The sequence below is a fragment of the Vigna unguiculata genome, chromosome 8 (assembly GCF_037176805.1).
Source record: "Vigna unguiculata cultivar grain cowpea cultivar isolate G323 ecotype 2 chromosome 8, ASM3717680v1, whole genome shotgun sequence".
Lineage (NCBI taxonomy): Eukaryota > Viridiplantae > Streptophyta > Magnoliopsida > Fabales > Fabaceae > Vigna > Vigna unguiculata.
In genome coordinates this window covers 2366647-2391815 of record NC_140799.1, presented here as the reverse complement: position 1 = coordinate 2391815, position 25169 = coordinate 2366647, and the positions used below count along the sequence as shown (strand labels likewise).

The 25169-nt window shown below is 31.6% G+C and overlaps 2 protein-coding genes across 4 annotated transcripts; both read left to right on the top strand.

Moving 5' to 3' along the window:
* Positions 1–12549: 12549 nt before the first annotated feature.
* Positions 12550–17380, top strand: LOC114193900 (polyadenylate-binding protein 2-like). 2 transcript variants are annotated; one of them, XM_028083883.2, is made up of 9 exons: positions 12550–13080; positions 13187–13305; positions 13995–14651; positions 14745–14822; positions 14930–15019; positions 16030–16152; positions 16387–16563; positions 16645–16845; positions 16937–17380. In XM_028083883.2, exons 1-9 carry the CDS (start codon positions 12825–12827, stop codon positions 17174–17176), a joined length of 1941 nt encoding a protein of 646 aa, XP_027939684.1. In that variant the 5' UTR covers positions 12550–12824; the 3' UTR covers positions 17177–17380. The 2 variants fall into 2 exon arrangements, with proteins under 2 accessions (XP_027939684.1, XP_027939683.1); XM_028083882.2 differs by having other exon boundaries at positions 16015–16152.
* A 3917-nt stretch (positions 17381–21297) lies between these two features.
* On the top strand, positions 21298–25169 carry LOC114193558 (NAC domain-containing protein 96-like). 2 transcript variants are annotated; one of them, XR_014984062.1, is made up of 4 exons: positions 21298–22060; positions 22641–22904; positions 24400–24733; positions 24819–25169. XR_014984062.1 is itself a non-coding variant. In XM_085665437.1 (3 exons), exons 1-3 carry the CDS (start codon positions 21617–21619, stop codon positions 24520–24522), a joined length of 831 nt encoding a protein of 276 aa, XP_085521563.1. In that variant the 5' UTR covers positions 21298–21616; the 3' UTR covers positions 24523–25169. The 2 variants fall into 2 exon arrangements, 1 of the variants encoding a protein (XP_085521563.1); XM_085665437.1 differs by having other exon boundaries at positions 24400–25169.

The window sequence follows — 25169 nt, the reverse complement described above, 5'->3', positions numbered from 1 at the left end:
AATAATAATAATAATTATTATTATTATAATTATATTTAAAGTTGATAATAACAATAATAATATTTATTATTATTACAAATAATATTTATTGAAAATTATTAATAAAATAATAATAGAAATAATTATTATAATCAATAATAATTATTATTATAGTTAATAATTATTGTTATTATTATAATTATAGTTAGAGTTGATAATAACAATAATAATATTTATTATCAATTATATATTAATAATCTATTATAAATATTATAATCTATTATATATTTTAATTAATATTATTATAATAATAATATTTATTATCAATTATATATTAATAATCTATTATAAATATTATAACCTATTATATATTTTAATAAATATTATGATAAATATTATTTTAATAATAATCTATTATATATTTTAATAAATATTATTATAAATATTATTTGTAATGATAATACTATTAATAATTAATATTGTAGTTGAAATTATAAATAAATGAAAAAATAAAAATAAATTGGCTTTAGTATGATTTGAACCCAGATACTTTTAGTAGGATTTGAACCCAAAGTTTTAAAATGACTAAAACAGAGATTTTTAGGACACTTGTCAATAAAAGAGAATAGGTAATATAGTAATTTTGGTGGTATCTTCTTTTCTTAATATATAATAGATTTGATCCTAATATTCATCCTAATATTCGTTATTTGTTTTCAATTTGGTCTTAATTTTTTTTAATTTAATATTTTTGTTTCTCTCCAAAGACAAAATATAATTTGTATATAAATGTTACATGGATATTCTCATCAAAATACATATTTTTATTAAATATTTTTAATTTAAAATTAGAGTTGGTTTAAAATTAAATATTTTTAACCTCTTAAAATTTTAAATTAATAGTGTTGTTGTTTTTTTTTCGTTTTAATTTTAAACTAACTCTAATTCTAAATTAAAAATACTTAACAAAATTATGCATTTTAATATATACATATTAAATTTTGTCTCAATTTGGAGAGGACAAAATTGTTAAATTTAAAAAAAAAAAAATAGGACCAAATTGAAAACAATTAACGAATATTGAGACCAAATTGAATATAAAAAACTGACTCTGACACGTGGCAAGATATTAGTTTGACACGTGTTTTTTTTTAAATTAAAAAAAATTAAAAAAAATTAAAAAATCACAAAAATGACACGTGGCATGATATGAGTTTGACACGTGTACATTTTTTTAAAATAAAAAGAAATTAAAAAAATTAAAAAAAAAAACACAAAATGACACGTGGCGGTTACTGTTCACATCCGTTAACTATTTTAACGGTGTTAGCGTAAAGGACCAAATTGAAAAAAAATTACCAATATTAGGATCAAATTGAAAAAAAAAAAAAACAAGAGTAGAACCACATTGAAAAAACCGAACGAAAACTAGGACCAAACTACTATTTAAGCCATTTAATTAAACCCTTTTAAATTTAAGGTCATCACAACTTATAATAATAATAATAATAACTTGGAAACTAACTAAAAGTTTTCAGATGAACTATTAATTATTTTATGTGAAAATATATTTATTTCATTTTCAAAATTTTCAAACGTATATAATTTAGTGCATTTTTCTAATTTTTAAAATCTAATTTAATTCAATCTTAATGAAGAATAATTGAATTGAATTTTCTTGTTTTTTAAATATATAAGTGTTTTTAGCAACATATTTAATGATACAATTCATAATTAAATTTGAAGAATTAATCATCAAATAAAATAAATCAATCCACACTTATCAACCATAATAATGATTATTATAATATCAATGTTTGATATTAAACTCAAATATGCCTGTACAATAAATTCAACCAAAAATAAGAGCCCATTAATACCTGAGCTGAAATTAAGAAAAATTATAGTCATGTTGACTTTTTTACAAAAATGTGGTGTAATTTGAATTCATAATTACGAAAGTGGTGCAACTATTTTTAAAATTTCGAATAAGGTCTTCTATTGGAGCAGACACGAGAGAGTAAGAGTAAATTGTGAGACTGTGTTTTATTGAATGAAAGGAGCAAGCCTTTCATACAGAGTAGAAAAGAATAACGGGTTTTGTTAAAAACAGAAATAACAGAATACTTGACTTAATATTGTTTACAAACTAACAAACAAACTAACACTCTTCCTTAAGTCAAGTGTTTAATAGATACAACTCCAACTCTCCTCTTTAAGTCTTCAAATCTCTCAATCTTCAATGCTTTTGTGAAAACATCTACTAATTGTAACTCTGACTTGCAATATTTCACAGAAATTCTCCCTTTATTCACCATGTCTCTCAAGAAGTGATATTTTACTTCTATGTGTTTGCTTCTGCCATGACTCACAGGATTTTTAGACAAGTTTATGGCAGATACGTTATCAATTCTCAGCTCCATAGGTGCTTTTGTACTGATCTTTAGTTCCTTTAATAATTCTCCAAGCCAAACTCATTGGCATGCTGCAAGACTTCCCGATATATATTCTGCCTCGCAACTGGACAGAGCTACCACCGACTGTTTCTTGGAACACCATGAGACATGAGCATCGTTCAGCGAAAACAAATACCCTGAGGTGCTCTTCCTTTTCCACCAAATCACCACTGTAATCTAAATCAACGTACCCTATTAGCTTCAGTTCTGATTTCTACTGTCCGATAGGAAATAATATCCCATAATCTGTTGTGCCTTGGATGTATCTCAACAATCTCTTGGCTGCTAGCATGTGTGACTTCTTTGGATTGCTCATGAATCTGCTTATCAATCCCACACTATAAGTCAAATCTGGTCTGTTGTTGCACAAATACCACAAAGAACCAACAATACGTTTGAACTTTGTCTCATTCACTACATCTCCTGATTCATCCTTGGTTAATCTCAAGTTAACCTCAATGAGGCTCATCACCGCATTACATGAGATCATATTAAATCTATTTAATATATTTCCAACATATTTTTTTTGATGCATGACCATTCCTGCAGCAGTGTAGGTGAACTCCATTCCAAGAAAATAGCTCAATCTTCCTAGATCCGTAATCTCGAATTCGGCCTCCATTGTCTTCTTGAACTGTTCAATGTCTTTAATGTTTGACCCAGTCACGAGTAGATCATCAACATAAAGACATATGATTATCAAACCTCCTTCTGTGTTTTCTTTTACGTACACACCATGTTCAACAATGCACTTAGTGAATCCAAGATCAAGCAAGAAAGAATCGATCCTTTTATTCCAAGCTCTAGGGGCTTGTCTTAATCCATACAAGGCCTTTTGTAGTTTGTAGACCTGATTCTCCTTCCCCTTTACCATGAATCCGGGAGGTTGCTGAACATAAACCTCCTCCTCTAAAGGTCCATGCAAAAATGAGGACTTAACGTCGGGCTGGAATAATGGCCAGTTTCTCTCACATGCAACTGCTACAACCACTCTTATAGTCTCTGTTCGAGCCACTGGAGCAAACACTTTAGAAAAGTCCACTCCTTGCCACTGGAGAAATCCCTTCGCAACAAGCCTTGCCTTGTGCTTGGAGATTGACCTGTCAGGGTTCAACTTCTGTTTGAACACCCACTTTACACCTATGCAATGCTTCTTGGTTAGAAGATCCACTAATTTCCAGGTCTCATTTTTCTCTATTGACTTGAGCTCCTCATGCATCGCATCTCTCCAGACTGGTTGTGTCACAACTTCTTTCTCATTAATTGGTTCAGCTCCTGCCATTAGTGCTATGTGCACTAAATCTCCATCATCATTAACCTGTTCGTCGGAAACCATTTCAAAGTCAACAAACCTGTGTGGCACTACTCTCTCCCTTTGTGACCTTTGAGTCACAACATCTTGTGCCCTGCTGATATTTCCTGTTGTGACTGCTTCTGGTGTAGTTTCACCTGTTACAGATTCTGTCAGTGTTACACTATCAATTGTGCACTTCTTTAAGCTAGTTTGTTTGGTCTCCCAGTCCCAACTTTGGTCTTCTAGTACCAATATATCTCTGCTCAGGACCATCTTCTCTTGGTTTGGATCAAAGAGCTTATATGCTCCTATAGGATGATATCCAATGAAGACCATTGCTTTACTTTTATCCTGCAACTTGGTTCTCTTCTGGTCAGGTATGTGCTTAAAAGCCAATGACCCAAAAACCTTAAGATGCCCAACTGCAGGTTTTACTCCAGACCACACCTTCAAAGGTACTTCACTTTTCAACACCTTTGTAGGACATCTATTAAGGATGTAAACAGCAGTGGAAGCTGCTTCACCCCACAATTTATGTGGCAGTTTTTTTTCTTTCAGCAAGATTCTTACCATGTTCAAGATTGTCCGGTTTCTTCTTTCCGCAAGAGCATTATGTTGTGGTGTGTAGGGTGTTGTAACCTCATGCATAATCCCATTAGCTTAACAATAACTTTCAAATCTGTTAGAGGTGAATTCTCCTCCCCTATCTGTTCTGAGTGTTTTCAACAATTTTCCACTCTCCCTGCCGACTTTAGCTTTGAACTTCAAGAAGACTTCAAACGCCTCACTCTTCATTTTGATCACATACAACCAAATCATTCTACTATACTCATCTACGAAGGTAATGAAATACCTATTTCCACCCAATGAGGGAACCTCGAAAGGTCCACATACATCTGAGTACACCACTGCCAAGCATTTTGTGGCTCTCATCTTCATGTTAGTCTGGAATGGTCTTCTGGTTTGCTTTCCAGCCAAGCAAATCTCACAGACATTCTCTGGTAAGTCTATATCACCAATCCCAGAAACCATATTCTTCTCACAGAATTGCTTTAGACTTCTGAAATTCAAATGGCCATACCTAAGATGCCATAGCCAACTCTTGTCATCCTTCTTGATTGCAGATAGGCATTGCGCATCAACAGCCTTCATGTTAACTTGGAAGGTTCTATTTTTTGAGATCTTGCTTCTCAAAATTAGATTCTTGTTAACATCAAACAACTCAATTTTGCCATAATTTCCCATTACTACAGTAAACCCCTTCTGCACCAATTGACCTATGCTAAGGAGATTACATTTCATCTCTGATACAAACAACACATTTGATATCACAGCTTTTGAACCATCTATCCTTAAGATGACTACATCTTCAGCCCCCTCAACTTTCAAGGTATTGTCGTCAGCAAATGTCACCTTACTCTTTTTCTCTGCATCAAAGTTGATAAGCCACTCTCTATGACAAGTCATATGATTCGAGCATCCTGAATCTAAGTACCATGACTTCTCTTGTGAATTCACACTTCTTGTTGTAGTGGTTACCATCAAGGTTAAGGTTTCGGAAGAATCATAATCATAATCTTCCTGTGCCATATGAGCTTCTTTATCTCGATGCTTCTTTTTCTTCTTGTCAGCATAACATTCAGAGGCATAGTGACCCATCTTGTGACAGTTGAAGCACTCGAGGCTTCTTTTATCTTTCTTCTTGTGATGGTTCTGATACTTTTCTGTTCTTGCACTCCCTTTTGTTGTATCTGACCTGTCATAGTAATCTTGAGTAGTCTTGCCAGACTTATTTTCTCCTTTTGCTTGCTTACCTTTCCACTTCTTCTTATTTTTCGTGGAATGGTGTGTTTTCAAAGCCTGCTCAACATTATCTGCGTCAATCAGCAGCCGCATCTCATGTGCTTCCAAGGAACTTTGGAGTTCCTCGATCTTCATTTGTGATAAGTCTTTAGACTCTTCGATTGCCACTGCAATAAAATTGAATTTTCGTGGCAACGATCTCATAACCTTTTCAACAATCTTAAGATCAGATATTGACTCACCAAGACCCTTCATCTGATTAGTGATCGTGAGTACCTTGGTAAAGTATTCACTGATTCTGTCACCTTCCCCCATCTACAGTAACTCATACTGCTTTCTCAGGGTTTGGAGTTTTACTTTCTTGATCTTTTCCCCTCACGCATGACTTCGAATTAAGATATCCCAGGCTTCCTTTGTAGTATTCGCATTCTGAATCTTTTCAAAGTGGTTATCATCAATGCCTTACTGTCCTTCTACCACATCACTGACGTCTTGAAACCTGAACAACACCTTCATTTGAGTGCTCCATCTGTCCCAATTTTTCTCTATAAGAATTGGAAGATTTGATGAGGTAATATGATTGTCGTCACCAGCCATTCTTCACCCACAACTGATCAAGAAAATGAGTCTTGATTCCCCTACTGTGTTGTCTGCTCTTCACTGCTTTCTTCAACCTTGAAATCTTGAAGCCAAACGTCCCAGAAATGAAACTAGGCTCTAATGCCACTTCTATTGGAGCAGACACGAGAGAGTAAGAGTAAATTGTGAGACTGTGTTTTATTGAATGAAAGGAGCAAGCCTTTTATACAGAGTAGAAAAGAATAACGGGTTCTGTTAAAAACAGAAATAACAGAATACTTGACTTAATACTGTTTACAAACTAACAAACAAACTAACAGGTAAGTCGTGCTTGATATGACTTTATAAAGAAAAAGTCGTATTAATTAAACATAATTTTATTTAAATTAACATGACGTCGTGCTAATATCACATATCACACGATTTCTTTATATAATATAAAGTCGTCTCATATCAACACAATTTTGTTTAAAAATAATCATTGTTTTTTTTTTTAATTATTGAAGGCAAAGTCGTATGATTGTGCTAAAATCATAAGTCCATATTTTCTATTAGTGTTTTTGTACTGTTATCTACTGAGCATTAAAAATACACTGTATTAATATTTTAAATATCTTTGTAATATATTTTAAAACGTCAAAATTAATGATAATCAATGTATTATAAAGACACAGTAGAGGAACAACACAAAAAAACCCAGCAGAGAATCCAAATTCTAAAAACATAGTATGATTGCAAGACTTTAACATAAATGATAATTTCAAAATTGTGGTGAGCTATAATGGCACAACTTCCTCATTATGATTGATATGACTGAGTCAATTGCAAGAAATAACTCAATTAAGCAGGGAAGTTATTAGCACTTTACGGTATTCAACCGAAAGCGATATTTTTAATAAAAGATGCAAATTTGATGTAGTCTTCAAAATGTTTATTTTTCTGTAAAAATGGAATAAGAAAAGAATAGACAAAAATATTTTTGTTTTTGTTTTTTTAGTCCGACAAGGATTGACATATTCTCATTCAAAATGATAAATTATGGTTACGTAGTTATTTAAAAATCGATTTGAAAAGCAATTGGGAAAATGATATTTTTTTAGGAAGTAAACCTAACAATGACGGATCTTGTTCTTACGTATCTTCGTTCATAATGGAGAATCAAAGATTATGTAATTCTTAAGATAAATTATTTGTTAGAGAGGGTTGATGTTTTTAATTTTTGGAAATTTATATCTTTTAGTATTTTTAAAAATAGGTGTCACGCAACGCGAACGGTCGGACATACACGAAAGGTAGAAAGCAAAACATTTTATATTTTTGTACTTTTTTGAATTACTTGAAAATGGGTGTCACACGACGCAAGCGACTAGACAAATACAAAAAACTGAAGGAGAAAACAATTTTTGATATATTGAAGAAAGGAAATGGACCAAGTATGAGGACGACGTGGACAACCACATGTGTAAACATACCTTTAAAAGCGTATTTAATAATTTTTTTCATTTTTAATTTTATTATTTTTATATTAATTACAAAAAGTGAGTGTATGAGAGAGTGAAAAGTACGAAAATTTTAAAATAAGTGTTTAAAAAGGAAATAAAATAAAAGTCCCAGTATTTAAGAAAAGCTGACAAGGGTGCATAATAGTAAAATCAGTGGTGCAATAAGTAATTGTTAGGAGGAGTGTGTAGTGAAACATGCAGGTGTAAGAAACAAAAACAAATAATAAGCCCAAATAAAACAAACAAACAAATGTGTTGTGTAGAACATGGGTGCAACAAGCAAACACATGATCCAATCCAATAACACATAACAAACTAATAGAGGTCGGGGAACAACAATGGGGTGCCGAAATAAAACCAGTCCAAAAATAAACACATACAAAATAGGGTGTGAGTTGATAATGATGGGAGTGCATGGAGTGTACTTATTATTTAGGGAAGCAAGAGTTTTAATGGGTACGAGCAAAGCATATGATGAAGGCTAGAGTATAAGAGATTAGTTGAGAAAGGTTCAAGTTGAGATTTATAGGAAAATATTTCCCTAATAGTGCCAATTTTGCTAAGGAGGTTGAATTTCTAAGATTGGAACAAGGAGATATGTTTGTACATGCTTATGATGCAAGGTTTGAGTACTAAACTTGTTTCTATACTCAAACCACTTATGAAGATTGGAGATGTAGAAAATTTGAGGAAGGGCTTAAGTATGAGTTGAAGAAGATAGTAAAACCTATGTGTATCCATGAGTTCCTTACCCTAGTAGAGAAAGTGGAGATGATCGAAAGATTGAAACAAATATCTGGAAGAGTGATGAGGTCACATCCTAATGGATCTTCAAGTAGAAGGTATAGATTGCAACAATAAAAACCTTATTCTAGGCCTTAACTCAAGAGGTTTAAAACCTTATCTCAACAATCATCACAAGGGAGTATTAAATGTTTTTATTGCAATGGACCACATATGAGAAAAGATTGTCCAAGACTGTCTAAAGATGGAAGGTGCTACCAATGTAACCAGCCAAGGCATATAGTTAGAAATTGCCCTCAAGTGGGAGTTCAAAGTGCTCCTACTAGGCAAGTTTCACCACAATCGTCACACTCAACATCTCAGCAACAACCGATAAAGAGAGGAGGAGATAGATCGCAAGCGGCAGGAAGCGACAACTATTTGGGGGAGTGCATAGTAGCTGGCAAATGTTTGAAGATGTTATTTGATTATGGATTGACACACTGCTCTGTGTCAACTTTGAGTGTGCAAGAGTTAGGTTTACAAGTTAGAGAGCCATAGTTTAAACAATTGGTATCATCTCAAGCCTCTAGTATATGTCTACCTCTTTGGTATGTGCTTATTGCTCATTATTGGTTGAGAGACACAAATTCAAGGTGAACTTGACCTGTCTACCATTATGAGAATTAGATGTCATTTTGGGGATTGATTGGTTGTCTGTTAATCGAATACTCCTAGATTATAGTAAGAAAAAAATGTTATTTTCTAAGCCCAAAAAGTTGAATGTAGTGTATGCACAACGAGTATGGAATGGGTTGAAAGAAGGACCACAATGTTATATAGTGTTAACTCATTCAGATGTTGGGATAATGGAAGAACGAATAGTACACCTGTGGTAAGTGAATATATGGATGTTTTTCTAGAATAAATACTTGGATTACCACCACACAGAAAATTGGAATTTTTCGTTGACCTAGGGCCAGGCGTTGAACCAATATCAATGCCTCCATACATGATGGCTCCATCAAAATTAGTTGAATTAAAGAAGCATATAGAAGAATTTTTAGAAAAACAAATTATTAGACCCATTGTATCTTTGTGGGGAACAACAGTACTATTAGTGAAGAAAAAGGACGAAAGTTCTAGATTGTGTATGGATTACACACAACTTAATAAACTCACCATTAAGAATAAGTATCTGTTATTAAGAATACACGATTTGATAGATCAACTACATGGAGCCACTGTATTCTCCAAAATAAATTTAAGATTGGGTTAACATAATAAAAGATATATATATATATATATATATATATATATATATATATATATATATATATATACACATATTCACTACCTAACATTGGCGATGCCGAGCATGTATCGGATAATTTCAAGTTTGGCTTATGAATTTCCTAATTCAGGGAGCTATTATGAACTATTCAGATACTCACCTACTTGGTAAAACTTCCTTAGACCCCACCATGGTCTTGCCTTTCATCCCGCAATATACCAAACTGTGACTTTCTAAATACAAACACTCTGACATTAGTTTTATCTCAACTTATTGAAACCAACCTTAAGATTCTTTCTTAAACTGACTTACTCTTAGACATATTCAAAGAACATAAAATGTAATCACTATCAAGTTATGTCCTTTTTTACCAATAATATATATACACCATGCACAAATAGTACAAAATAACAGTAAAACATATAGGTAACTTTTATTTTTTTTTATCCAAGCTCACTAAATAAAATAATATTTGCTTTTACTTTATTTTTATATTTTTCAAAGTATAAAATAATGATAAAACAAAATAAAAATCAAATCAAAAACTTTAAATAATTTATTATAGACGGATTAGAATGTTATAAGACATAATAAATTATAAACTAATATAAAGATTCATGCAAAACTATAGATAAATGAAATGAATGAATAGGACCAATACATAACTAGAGATAAATTACTAAAATAAATCAACAAAACCAGTACAAGTACATAACTGAAGATAAATTAAATAAAATAAATAAACAGGACTCATGCATAACTAAAGATAAATTAAATAAAATAGATAAACAAGACTCGTGCGTAATTGAAGATAAATTAAATAAAGTAGATAAATAGGACTCGTGCATAACTAGAGATAAATTAAATAAAATAGAAAAACAAAACTTGTGCATAATTGAAGATAAATTAAATAAAATAGATAAACATGACCAGTGCATGACTGAAGATAAATTTATATAGATAAATAGGACTCGTACTTAACGAGAGATAAACTAAATAATATAAATATAAATAAATAGGATAATAAATGAAAATAAGTTAAATGAAAGTAAATAAAATAATATACAATTCAAAATAAATAAAATATTAATATAACACCCATGAGTTTATAAGATTAATATAAAAAAAGCTCAACCTCACACTTCTTACCTTTAATTATTGAAGGGGCACACTAACAACATTTTAGAGGATTAGGATATCTTCCAATATGTTGTTCCAAGACTTTCTCAGTGTATTTTCTATGATTCTCTCTCTCTCCTTTCTTTTCTCACATTTCTCACATAACTTTTATCTCTTTCCTATTTTACCTATATTTATGAGCCAAAATGGAAGGATTCATATATGTGCATTAATTACATGATCACATTTGCCTTAAATGCACATTATTCCTTCTTATCTTCATTTCTTTTTCTTTTTCTCTTTCACTTCGTTTTTTTATAATCAAACCATGTGCTGCACAATTATGATAACATGTAATTAATGCAAATATTCTCTTAATTAATGAAGAGATAAACCTTATATCTTTCCTTTTTTTTCTTAGGTAATCACTCTTCCCTCATTTCTTTTACACTTTCCTATCACATCCACACATATTTACAAGTTAGAGTTGTAATAGTCTTTATATGTACAATTAAATGCATGTTTATTCCTGTCTTATCTCTTACATTTAAGATCAGAAGATTCCTTTAAATTTTTTTAATATATATATATAACATTGTTTTTTATTTATTTAATATTTTAATTATTATTAATACTATTATTTTAATTCAAAATATAATATATTTAAAATTAATCAATTCTATCAATTTTTTATTATTATTTTATATGATTAAAAAAATCAATGTGTACATGTAATATTAATTGTAACTAAGTTTAAATTTGAATATTAATATTACAAAATAATGCAATGATAAAACTATTTACATTTGAAATTAAAAATAAAAAAGCAAAATTGTAAAATGTCTCTAAAAATTTTCACATGTTTTCATCATATTTTCAAATACTGCAATGATAAAAATATTTGCAATTGAAATTAAAAAAAAAAATGTAAAATGAAGCCTTACAATTTTTTAATGTCTCTAAACAACTAAGTTTAAATTTGAATATTGATATTACAAAATATTGCAATGACAGAAATATTTTCATTTGAAGTTCAAAATAAAAAAAACAAATTTGTAAAATGAAGTCTTATGATTTTTTTAATAGATTACAACATTAAACAATTTTTTTAATGTCTCTAAATAATTTTCACATATTTCCAATTTTCATAATAGATTGCAAATAAAATGAGAACAAAGTCTAGCAGTAGAATTTAAAAGATTTGACCGTTCTTAAAGAATATAATAATATATTATAACAAATAATACTATCTAATAGTGGGATAACATAATATTAATAAAATGTTAATGATAAAATCATTAAGTTAATTTTTTTTTTTTGAATCATGTTTATCATTGTTTAAAATATATCTATTTTTAAATTTTTTATTTACTTTTAATTATTATAGGAATAAAATACAATAATATTAAAAATAATCTCGTGTATTGTACAGATTAAAATACCAGTTAAATAAATAAAATAAAAGGTGATTTTAAAAATTTGGAGTATTGAAAAGATGAGGGGGGTTGAAGGAAGAAGGTCCCAAAAGAAAAATAAAAAAACGAAACAAGAAGGCCAGATCTGCTTACACGGCCCAATTGTAACATTCTTCCTCTCTGCATTTCGAAGCACTTAGATTTGACCTAGCACACGAATAACGGTTACCACCGAGTCCAACGTTTGTTCAAAACAAAAATCCCAACAATATATCTGACTGGGTCTCTCGCACGTGCGAGCCCATAACATCTTTTGACCCACGGATTTAACTAGGGTTTCCTTTCACACTATATAACCCACACACTTGCCTGTGTGACGTGCGGTGCAGCCCCTTCTGCCCTCCCCCCTAAAACTGAAAAAAACCTAAAAAACCAAAAATAATATTTTTTTCAGTTTCTCCGCCGTCAACAACCACCACTACCACCGTTCTATTCTCCGGCGACCCTATCACTATCCTTTATTCCTATCCCTTACTTACACGGAAGAAGAAGAAGCAAAGCGAATTACGAAAAAAACTATTCCAAAAAAAAATTTCTGAAGCGGTTAGGGTTTAGTTTTCTATCAGTTTTTTTCGTGTATCGATTTTGTCTGTTTGTGAGATGGCGCAGATTCAGGCACCGCAGCATCAGAGTCCAGTTTCGGCTCCCCCAAACGGCGTCGCACCAGCGCCAAACTCGAACCAGTTCGTGACGACGTCGTTGTACGTAGGCGATCTTGACCAGAATGTCAACGACTCGCAGCTCTACGATCTGTTCAACCAGGTCGGACAAGTCGTTTCGGTTCGTGTTTGCAGGGACTTGACAACGCGTCGTTCACTCGGCTATGGCTATGTCAATTACAGTAGTCCTCAGGATGGTTAGTTTCACATTTGTTTAAATTTTTAATTTTTAATTTCTTCTGTTTTCATTTTGAAAATGGGAATTGTCATTGATTATCTGGTTTGTGTGTTTGGAAACCTCAGCGGCGAGGGCATTGGATGTACTGAATTTCACTCCACTGAACAACAAATCTATTAGGATCATGTATTCTCATCGGGATCCTAGTATTCGGAAGAGTGGTACTGCGAATATTTTTATCAAGGTATGTTAAAAAAAATGATCTGGCATGGCAGTGACAGTGTCATTTCGCGTCTTAGTTGGATTATTCTTCTGAATTTGTCAATGTCCGCATTCAGTTCTTAAATTCACGAAATTTGTAATGAATTAGCATCAGTGAAGTGTTAATACTTGGCGGGTGTTTTAGATGTTTGGATGATATTAGTTCGCATTGCACTTGAAACAATCTAAAAGTAGAAAACATTTATTGAGAAAGAGAAAATCATTACATTCCTGTATTTCTATCGCCGTAAATATTCTTTTAAATCACCTTTTTGCGTTTAATTGGTTGAAAGTCAGATGCATGATTGTGGATAAGCCTCTTTGATTTTAATTTATAGCTTGATTAAGAAACTAGCTTAATGATTACCGGACTGTATGGTTTAGTTTTGATGAAATGTTTTTAAATTTGTCTATTTAAACAAATACTGGAATCACACAGCATTAGACAGTTGTTCTCACTGTGTACCATATATACACAAGGAGATTATGTGAGCGTGACGTTTTGTTTTTAAACGCAAAAGTAAATGCTGTTTTCTTCAACAAAACAGCCCTGGATTTTTTTATTAGCGTTGTTTATTATGTGTATGTGTATTATCGGCTGAGTATTTGAGTTAATTATTGTTGTTGTCTCCTGACATGTTGAATCTGATATTTACATTATTGGTTCTGCAGAATTTGGATAAGGCTATTGACCACAAGGCCTTGCATGATACTTTTTCTTCTTTTGGACACATTCTTTCTTGCAAAATAGCAACTGATGGTTCTGGCCTGTCTAAAGGTTATGGATTTGTTCAATTTGACAATGAAGAGTCTGCACAGAATGCTATTGACAAGTTAAACGGCATGCTGATCAATGATAAGCAGGTCTATGTAGGTCCTTTCCTGCGAAAGCAAGATAGAGAGAATGCTCTCAGTAAGACAAAATTCAATAATGTCTATGTGAAAAACCTATCAGATTCAACCACAGATGAAGAGTTGAAGAAAATTTTTGGAGAATATGGTACCATTACTAGTGCTGTAGTAATGAGAGATGCGGATGGTAAATCTAAGTGTTTTGGTTTCGTCAATTTTGAAAACCCAGACGATGCTGCCAAAGCTGTTGAGGGGCTTAATGGGAAGAAATTTGATGAGAAGGATTGGTATGTTGGAAAAGCCCAGAAAAAATCTGAGCGTGAACTTGAATTGAAAGGAAGGTTTGAGCAGAGTATAAAGGAAGCTGCTGACAAATTTCAGGGTGTGAACCTGTATCTGAAGAACTTGGATGATACTATTAGTGATGAAAATCTTAAAGAAATGTTTTCTGAGTTTGGGACAATATCTTCATACAAGGTTTGTAGATGTGATTTGTTGACAAATGTTATGGTATAAATATCGTTATTGGTGGCAGACTTGAACAATGCTTGTAATTCAATCCTTCCCTAGGTAATGCGAGACCCGAATGGAATTAGTAGAGGATCCGGATTTGTTGCATTTTCAACTCCTGAAGAAGCATCTCGTGCTGTGAGTACCCAATTTTATACAATTAATACTATATAGATATAGTTTGCTAGTACTAATTTTTTGCTATGAACTATTGTTTTCTTATATAGTTGTGTTGTTACTTGTAGCTTGCTGAGATGAATGGTAAAATGATTGCTGGAAAGCCTCTCTATGTTGCCCTGGCACAGAGGAAAGAAGAGAGAAGAGCAAGGTTACAGGTAACAATGTGTCAGCAGTTTTTTTTTTCTTTTCCCAATTACACTGGTTAATTTTTAGCAAAGAATATCTTGTATTTTGTTCTTTGAGAATGATACATATCCGGTATGCATTTGTGCCTGTATTTTTGTTTTCTTTAATGAAAGAACTTAATTTGGTTACCGCAATTCTGATGATAAACAAAAGTTGTCCGTAGAAACTTGAAATTCTTCTTTTATGAATATATTATTGGGTTGTGTTGTTGATAGTATTTTGGCACAGGCCTTAGGTTTTAGGACTAAGTTAGAGAAGGTGCAAGCAAATCCTACTTACTGGCTGAGACCCTTACTGTGTGTACATAATCTGCAGATCTTGAGTGTATTTTTCATTTTTCCCTTCATAGGTTAGGTGTGGCACGCAAGTTCCTTATTGAACGTTATTGTCTTTACAATTCCCATCTCTTGTAGTCACCTGGTTTCACTTTAGACCTTATTCCAAGGCTTGAAATAAACAGTGTCTCTGTTAATGATGAAAGTGTTTAGTTATATTTTATATTTCTTATATACGTGTTACACTTTCTTTAGCAATTATATCCCCTTTTTATTAAATTTAGTCTTCTGCAGATCCGAGAAAACTGTTCATCTGTTTCAATGCTACCTTTTGAAACTTGTATTAGTCGTTTTGTACGTATACTATGATGTACAGTTGATTGAGTTAATTTAATTACCTGCTTTGTTGTTATTTATAAAAAACAATTTACTGTGGTCTTTTGTTGCCCTTGTGTTGTATTACGCATTATTAAGGCATGTGTTTTTTGTATGAGTATATATTTAGCATATACAACTTGGGCTTTCTTTTGTTTTTATTGAGCCATGCATACATTCATTAAATATTATATAGAAACGGGTATATCAATATTAGCAACTTAATTAGAATTACCGTAAGCTTGATAAATCGAAATGGAAATGGGAATAGAATTTAAATTATTGTTTCATAATAATTACTGCCTTTCGTGCAGGCACAATTTTCACAGATGAGGCCTGTTGCAATTACGCCATCTGTGGCACCTCGTATGCCTCTCTATCCTCCTGGTGCTCCTGGACTAGGACAACAATTTTTGTATGGGCAAGGACCACCAGCCATGATTCCTCCCCAAGTAATTATTTCCTTTTTTACTTCTCTCGTTTCTTTTATGCATTAGAAAATATCTTTTCATGTTAGAAGTCAAGTGTTACTTTTTTTTACTTAATATCTCAGTTATCTCAGAGGAGGTATTTCTCTTTGTATTCTAATTATGCCACGTATGCTACTGATTGTCATGCCATGATGCTTATTTGATCAAATTTAGACTGAGAAATAATTGTAATAATCTCTCCTAAAATAAATACAGGCTGGATTTGGTTACCAGCAGCAGCTAGTTCCTGGAATGAGGCCTGGTGGCGGTCCAATGCCTAGCTTCTTTGTTCCTCTGGTTCAGCAGGGACAGCAAGGCCAGCGCCCTGGTGGTCGCCGTGGAGCAGGTCCTGTTCAACAACCTCAACAGCCAGTGCCAATGATGCAGCAGCAGGTCTGCTCTTGCCCAAACTTTTTTTCTTCTTTTACGTACCTTATTATCGGTATGTATGCATGATGATCAATTCGTTCACAGATGCTTCCAAGGGGACGAGTCTATCGTTACCCTCCTGGCCGCAACATGCAAGATGTCCCACTCCCAGGTGTTGCTGGTGGGATGATGTCTGTCCCTTACGACATGGGTGGTCTTCCAATCCGTGATGCTGTGGGACAGCCAATGCCTATTCAAGCTCTGGCTACGGCCCTTGCAAATGCCCCACCTGAACAGCAGAGGACTGTAAGAAGATGTTTGGTGCAAATCTTTGATTTTTGATTCTGAGTTTTTAATGTTGTACTGATTTTTGTTACGATGTATAATGGTTCTGTAGATGCTGGGTGAAGCTTTATATCCTCTGGTTGATCAGCTGGAACATGACGCTGCAGCAAAGGTTACTGGCATGCTTTTGGAGATGGACCAGCCTGAAGTGCTTCATCTGATCGAGTCACCGGATGCTCTGAAGGCGAAAGTTGCTGAAGCCATGGATGTGTTGAGAAATGTTACTCAGCAGCAGACCAACCCTGCTGATCAACTTGCCTCACTCTCTCTCAATGACAATCTTGTCTCTTAGATTCCGTTGGTCCTTTGACAGGAATCTGCACTTCATTTATTCCTAGCCAGCCACTTTATTTTCAGCTCTTTAGATATTTCCTTTTAGTCGTTTTCTCTGCTACTTTTTGTTTCTGTTTTTCCACCATCTCGATTGCTAGGAGTAGAATAACTTGTTGGATTTCTTAGTTTATGCATTTATGCTTTTTTGCTCGTTTGCATTACACTTTTTTGTGTCAATTTCTTTACTCTTTAATTCTTCTAATCCACTATTTGTTGTCCTCGATATTAAAGGCTAAATAATCTTGGAATTAAAACCAAGAACACCAAGACAATTATTTTTTTATAAGAATTGAATTGAACTTTTTAAAATTGTTTTACTTTTTCAATGTTTTATTTGAATGAAATAAATTTAAAATTTTCAAGTATTTTTTTCCACTTAAATTGAGTATTTTTTCCAAGTATTTCCCTGTTAGTAAATCAAATAGATTAATATTGTATTTTAAATGTTTATGTTTATTTAATTAATAACGGTTTCCCTTTAATTCATATTATTTTCGGTTATTGCTTTACCAAGTAATAAAGATTATATTCACTACCATTTTGATTAAATCATTAATAATAAAGATTATATTTACCATAATTAATATTAAAGATTATATTCACTACATATTTTCTCTTCTGGCATTATTTGTTCCATTAATAAAAGGAGGCACTGGACATAAAAAAAGTTACAGGTAATGTCAAAAAGTTCATTATTATAATTTTTATTAACGATTAATGTTATCGAATATTATTTTTAAAAATATTTATTAAATTAATAACGTTTTCTGTTTCATTGATATATTATTTTCGGCTATTGTTTACCATAATATTTTAGACTACAATAATCAACAAGATTAATGTGAGCACAAATTTCCTCTCCGAACGTTAATTAAAAAAAATAGTTAATTTCAATTAGAAGTTTTTTCCTTTGAACATTAGAAAATAAAATTGAAACATAGTTTTGAGAAAGATATGTGCCATTAATAACAGAAGTCACTAGACACAAAAAGTTAGAGGTGATGTCAATTGTAAAAATCTAATTTATTTATATCCATAATAAAGAAAAGAAATCTTTACTGGCACTAATTAAGAAAACTATTTAATATTTCAAAATTCTTAAAACTATAAATTTAAAATTCAATTTTACAATAATAAAAAGCCTAGTGCACAAACTAAAAAACTTCCGATGTTGGTTAAGAAAATTACAACTAACATTAATTGAAAAATATTTTTGATCAATATTGTTTAAAAAATAATTTTGGATTTAGAAAAACTTAACTTTGTCAAATGAAAATAACTTCAAGTCTCGTAAGTTGAAAAAATTAAAAACATTTTATCAACTTCGAAACACGAATAAAATAATTTTGATAATGTCGACCAAAAAGTAAAACATAATTTTAATATAAAAGAAACATTTATTGATATTTTATAAAAAAAAAGTAACATTGAAATTATAATAATTAAACTTCAACCAAATCAACAATATCTCATTTTAATTAATATGACACACTCTCATCAAATCACAAAAAGTTTGAAAAAAAAATATATAAAAATTTGAAAATATAAATAATTTCATATTCTTGTTATTTTTAAGTATATTTTGAAAATTTCTAATTTTTTTTTAAAAAAAATTCTTATCAAATTATAAATTTTTAACTTCCTTTATATTATCTTTCCTAAATTGTATATTTTTTTTATAAAATATTTGAATTTTTAATATTAATTATCTTATTAGAATTCTCGTTCTACATAAATATATCTATATAAATAGAATAAAAATTTAAAGTTTAAATTGAAACGTGTTATTTATTTGTTAAAAAAATTTATAGTTTTATACTACTAAATTAAAGAGATTGAGCTATACTATATACTAGTTAAAAAAACAATGATTTTATATTAAAAAAATGAACTGAACATTCGGAGGGTATTAAAATATATCTTTCTAAACTAAAGCTATCAACATTTTTTATTCAACTTAAGAATTTAAACTAAACTCTTCGATCACAATATTTATCAGACGAATATGCTTGAAGCAACTTTAACTTTTTCATTCTATGATTTATTGAAATAATATATATATATATATATATATATATATATATATATATATATATATATATATATATATATTTGGTGGATCTTGGTAAAAAAATTTAAAGGAGTTAAAGTAATATACTCAAATTTTATATATTTAATTATTATTATTAATATAAAAAAGTATATATAAATTTAGTATTACAATTTTTGTATGTTTTTCTTTAAAAAATTATATTTTTGAAATTGTATTTGATATGAAACTCAATTTAAATTATTTTTTCTAATTTCATATCTTTTCGCATATATTCTTATATTTGAGCATTTTTTTTTTATACTAAGTTCCAAAAAAACCAATATGAAACATTATGTATATAATTCAAAAGAGATAATATGAAATGATTATCTTATTCAACAATTAAATTCTTAATATCATGCTTGAAAATGTTATTTTATTTTTCATCAATGTACCTATTTAAAAAAAATTAAGACTAAAAAGAATAATTTATCAAAATTCAATAAAAAATTGAGAGACATAATTAAAGAAAAAAAAACGATAATCAAGTCACATTTAAGAAATAGTTATGAAACAAAAAATACAGTACATAATTTTTTATATTGATAAAAAAATAAATATACAAAAAAAATCATAAGATAAAAAAATTAAATATCAAACTAATATTTTCCTAGAGAGAGTTAACTTTTTTTTTTATCTTAAAAGAGAATGATAAGAACCAAGAATAAGAGAATGAATTTATATCTAATTTTATATCTTTTTAAAAAAAATAAGAAACAAAAGAAGAGATGCAAGATTAATAAATGAATACAATACTTGAGAAACTTAAAATAGAAGAGAACAAAAAAAATATCCCAATGAATTTTATTATTTTATATTATGTTTAATTTTTATTTTATTATTTATTAATATTAAATATTATATTTTATAAAAAATAAAAATAAATTCAAAAAATTTTAGAAAATACTTTTAAAATATTTAAAAAAAATTAAAAAGTCTTGGGAAGTCATGGTAATATATATATATATATATATATATATATATGTGGTTTGTCCTAATAATTTTAGGTTCTTTGAAAATTATTAACTACACATTTAATACTATTAACTAAAGTAACCAATTTTTTTTATTGTACCAAAAAAATTAACAAACTTTTGGAGAACATTCTCTAAACCTAGACTTATATGATGAGTTTATTAAATTTAAGTCACATTGGTTAATTCTTTTTCCCCTTCAAATAAGTATCGTGAAATTGCTTCAATAAAAAAGCTATTACCTGCTATGTACCAACAAAAAAACCAAGTTTTCACTCATAAGCATTTAATATAACTTCAATTAAACATTCAGTTTATTAATCTTAACATTATATTAATATTTTTGGGTAGAGTTATTAAATTTATACAACAGTGTGAAACCCACACATTCAAAAGAAACAACTAATTTATTCAATATAAAAAAACAAAGAACTTTCACTATTACTTAGGTTCTCATGTCAAAATTATAAAAAATAGAATAAATTTTTTATATAATAAAATAACTACGAAATTTCCTAATCGTATCATTTTGCATTTCTATATCACAATAAATATAAATATAAATACACATATCGAAACTAATTAAACTAAGGATATATATTTGGGGAAAAAATGAATGTTGCTCAACTTTAACGACGGACATATAAAAAAAAATGTAAGAATTTGAGAATTAATTTTTCTTAAAGTTTTTATTTTCTTGTATAAGCACATGTTTTCTACGAATAATGAGTAAAGAATTAAAAATAAATGATCATTTTCCATTAAGTTGGTAATACTGGTGGACATACATGAAAAACATTAATTATTAACCATTAACCATTAATTAATAAAATTCACATACTTAATTAAGAGAATATGCGTTGAAACGTAGCGCAAAACGCCAAGCAATGTCGCAGAAAAAGCGGCATTATCCGTACGTATGACACGTGTTGCATCGTCATTGGCTATTACTCTACCCCGTTAAGCCCAGGCCGCAGCAGATTGCTCCCCAAGGGCAAAACGAAGTAAAAACCAGGAAGTATGTGTGACCAGGTGCTCCGCAGCCGCACGACGCATGATGGTTGCGCCACTCATGAGCCACTAATCCGAGGCTGCTGCGACTAATGATACCATCACCCGGCTCCACCGTGGGCAAATAAAATGGCGTCGTCACAGCCAATCAAGAGGCGCCCTGTCCCACACTCACAGTCACCGGCGGGAGAGTGACAAAGCTTGCATAACACGATTCTCGTTCTCACTACAAAACCACACTCGCTCTCTTTCTCTTCGTTTTTTCTCCCATTTCCTAAATCCTCCTTAAACCCTAACACTCTCAATCTCAATCTTATGATTAATGGAAGACCAAGCGCAAGATTCTCTACCCCCTGGTTACCGGTTCTACCCGTCCGAAGAGGTTCTCCTCCGCTATTACTTAACCAAGAAGAACGAGAACCGGGAGGGGGGGTTCAACGGTTCTGATTTGATCAAGGAACTCAACCTGTACGATCACGACCCGTTCGAATTACCGGACGCTGCGTGCTTCCCGTACGGTTACCGAGGGAGGAAGAAGCATTGGTTCTGTTACACCGTTAAAGAGACCAAACGCCGAAGCAGAAAGGTCAAAAGCGGGTTCTGGCTCCGGAAAGGAAGGGTTCGGGACATTCGCGATAACGGTGGGATTGGGAACGCTGTTTTAGGCACCAGGTCGCGTTTCGTTTTCTACGTCGGGAATTCGCTGAAAAACGCTATCAGAACGGATTGGATTTTGTACGAGTACGCATTGGTTGACCAAATTCTGGTACGGTTTCACGATTAATTCAAATCACACCAATTCTTGAAATAGTTAGTTTGCTTTTGGAAGAGCAATTGAAAACTGATTTTAATGTAATTAGATTTTTGCTTGCATTTACTTAAAAATAAAAACTAGTATTGGAAGTTACTTAAATTGTTTCAGCTCCATAAATTAGAACGTGTAACAAATTCCTCAATTTAACAATTTAAATCAAGTTATGTCGGGAGATAAAATGCCACCTTACTGAATAACACTCTGCGCTCGTATTGAAAAAGGAGAGAAAAGCAAGAACAGGGGATTCGCAACAGAGTATGCATGGTGTTGTTCGCTTCAGTGTAAACAATAGGAGACATGAAGGAAAGAAACTGAACAGAGAAAACCGAGAGCATGAAAGGGAAAAACATGTATTATTGAACTAAAAAGAGAGTATTGTCTTAACGTACAAAAGGGGAGGAAAAGGGATATATTTATATAGGAGAGTATTGTCTGATTGATTATACTGATACTTCAACGTGATTTTGATAATCCAAGGTGAGTCCAAACAAGCTATTGATTAATGTAATGAATTTGATTTTTGCGTGTGCAGGGTTCGTTCGTGCTTTGTCGTGTGGTGAATAAGCCTCATCATAAGAATAGTCCATCTGAAATTGGTCGCAGTTGTTGTGCTGAAGAGAGTGCCGATGTGGCGGTGCGACACATCGGTGTTCAGCATGATGGATGTGTTGGAGGTGATGACGTTTGTGATGATGGCTTTGTTAATAGAGAGATTGAGGCTGTTGAGAATCCAATTAGGCGTGGTGGTGAACATGATCATGCTGCAACTGTTTCAGTTGCTCAGGGAAGTCAGCCGGTGAGAAATTAACACTGATTTGATAAGCTGTCTTGTGCTTTCGCAAATTGCATGACTTAGGAAACTTACCTACATGTTAGAATGTCACATAAGAACGTAACATATGGTTTTATTTCAAGGGAGAACTTGAATACAGCTTCTTAGGTGGTGTTGGCATTATCTAATCAGAGATTGGAGTTTTACCTCAGTTGTTGACCTTTACTGAATTTTTTATGCAAACTTATATTTTACGGGCATTAAACTTTACATATGGTAAGAGAACAAACACCTAGAGTATCTATGGGGCTGTTTTATGTTTGTTATTTGTTTAGCATTTGGCGTATTGTAAAAATATAGCAAAACATGAATATATAAAGTGGAACCTTTTGTTTTTTATAGAATAGAATTGAACGATTACAATTTGTGTTAATGTGTGTTAAGTCTCCATGTTAAATAGTACCTTAATAAGAAATTATTGTTCTGCTTATTTATGCTTCATTTTTGTTACCATGCATCTGAGAAAGTAAATTTAGCCCTAAATCAATCTTACAAGTAGCTTATGAAGTTATGAGGTGAGGTTTGACTTATATATTACAATATGATCATATGTGAGATTTTCCACACATTCTTTCGTGCCTAGAACTAGACATCTCAAATATGGGACTAGATATTTGTGGGTGATAGATAGTGTTCTCATAGCAAGTGACATCATAGTTCTCAACAAACTTTGTTAAAGTAGACTTAATACAATCTTGGTGGATTTAAGTGTACCTCAACTTCACAAAACTGACTTATAAGATGAGTTTTGGATTCATGTATATACTATAAGTTGGTTATACCTTTAGCTGATGTAGGATATCCAATAATGCAACAGTGTATGACTTACTACCAGGAAGGCTTTGTGTGTTGGTAGTGTTTGTTTGTGGAGCTAGATAGTTCCATTGGATTCATTTGAATTATTTTTGTTTTGGAGTTGTCAGTTGCGAACATCGGCAGTAGCCTGAAAAGTGCAGTCAGAATTAGGCTATTAGTATAGGGAGTCACTCAAAATATTTGTTGCAACTACTATTTTTTAAAAGAAAATTGAAAAATTTTCAACTCATTCATGTGATGGTTCTTTTTAGATGGCATTTGCATCCATGTTTTACTATTAATAGAACTTTTTCTATTAGAGGTAACATCTTAAGTTTTTAATTCTTTTGTCACAGCATGTCGCTAAAACTACAAATATGTCACTATGCTCTTGGATATTCGAAAATACGTGTATTTTGTTTCATTTATGTCTCTGTAAAAGTTGAGCTGTCTACTCTTCTAAAGGTGGACAAGACATGTAATGGTTAACAGAAAGCTCTGCATGTGTCAATTGATAGTTAACGCTATTGCTTTAAACTTGTCTTATTTTTTTATTCATTCGTTCAGTTTTAGCATATTCTCCCTTGTACCTTTTCTTTTTATAGTGGAGAAAAGAATTCATTTTAAAGTATTAAATTCTTTTGTTTGCTGTTGTGGTAATCAGGTTCAAGAAAGGCTTTCTGGACTTCCCTGTGACGGTGCATTGTTAATTGAAGCTGTGATACCTCGGCAACATATGCTTTCCATTCTAGAGGAGGATTTCATAGAATTGAATGATTTGATATGAATTGGTTGGTTGTAAGAGATAATGTGAATTCTAATCCAGCTATCAGGAGTATTTGTCACCTGAAACAATTGTATTCAGAATGGATAACTGACTCGGCTAAAGGAGAGAGATTTATGATATTGAGTAGCTGTTGTTCCGCTCAAACGAAGATACATACCGTCAGATGGGATTGGGGCGAATGTCATGGATTATGATCTCTTCGCATGTTAAGGTAGTTACTTTAGTCTTTGTATGTTAAACTCTTGAGCCCTACTTGAGGAAATATTCAGCGGATCTTCTTTGTTTTGGGCATGCAGATTTTTTTCCTCTGCCTACTGAATGGCAATTGGCTCCAGAGCGATAGAGTTAGAGTTAGATATTGGTATTGGTAATTGGAATATGCAATTTACACTAATATGCCATGAGCAACTTCACCGTACTTCATGCTTTCATTCCTACCTTGAATGAACGACCTGTTCATATTTAAATTATATTAGCATTCCTGGGACCATCAGAATTTCCTATCTACACCTTAGTAGCAGGGCCTATTCGTAACTGTCTGTGGTACTTTATTTTTCCTATCTTGTTCAAGAGGCAAATCGGATGAACTCCAAATTGTAAGTGTTACAGCATAACGATAGTTATGAATTGCCTTAAGCTTCTATTTA

Coding starts and splice junctions, on each gene's coding strand:
- LOC114193900 (XM_028083882.2), top strand. CDS start 12,825: ATGGCGCAGATTCAGGCACCGCAGCATCAGAGTCCAGTTTCGGCTCCC. Junction 13,306..13,994: donor CTGCGAATATTTTTATCAAG/GTATGTTAAAAA, acceptor TTGGTTCTGCAG/AATTTGGATAAGGCTATTGA. Junction 15,020..16,014: donor AGAGAAGAGCAAGGTTACAG/GTAACAATGTGT, acceptor CCTTTCGTGCAG/GCACAATTTTCACAGATGAG.
- LOC114193558 (XM_085665437.1), top strand. CDS start 21,617: ATGGAAGACCAAGCGCAAGATTCTCTACCCCCTGGTTACCGGTTCTAC. Junction 22,061..22,640: donor CATTGGTTGACCAAATTCTG/GTACGGTTTCAC, acceptor TTGCGTGTGCAG/GGTTCGTTCGTGCTTTGTCG. Junction 22,905..24,399: donor TTGCTCAGGGAAGTCAGCCG/GTGAGAAATTAA, acceptor TGTGGTAATCAG/GTTCAAGAAAGGCTTTCTGG.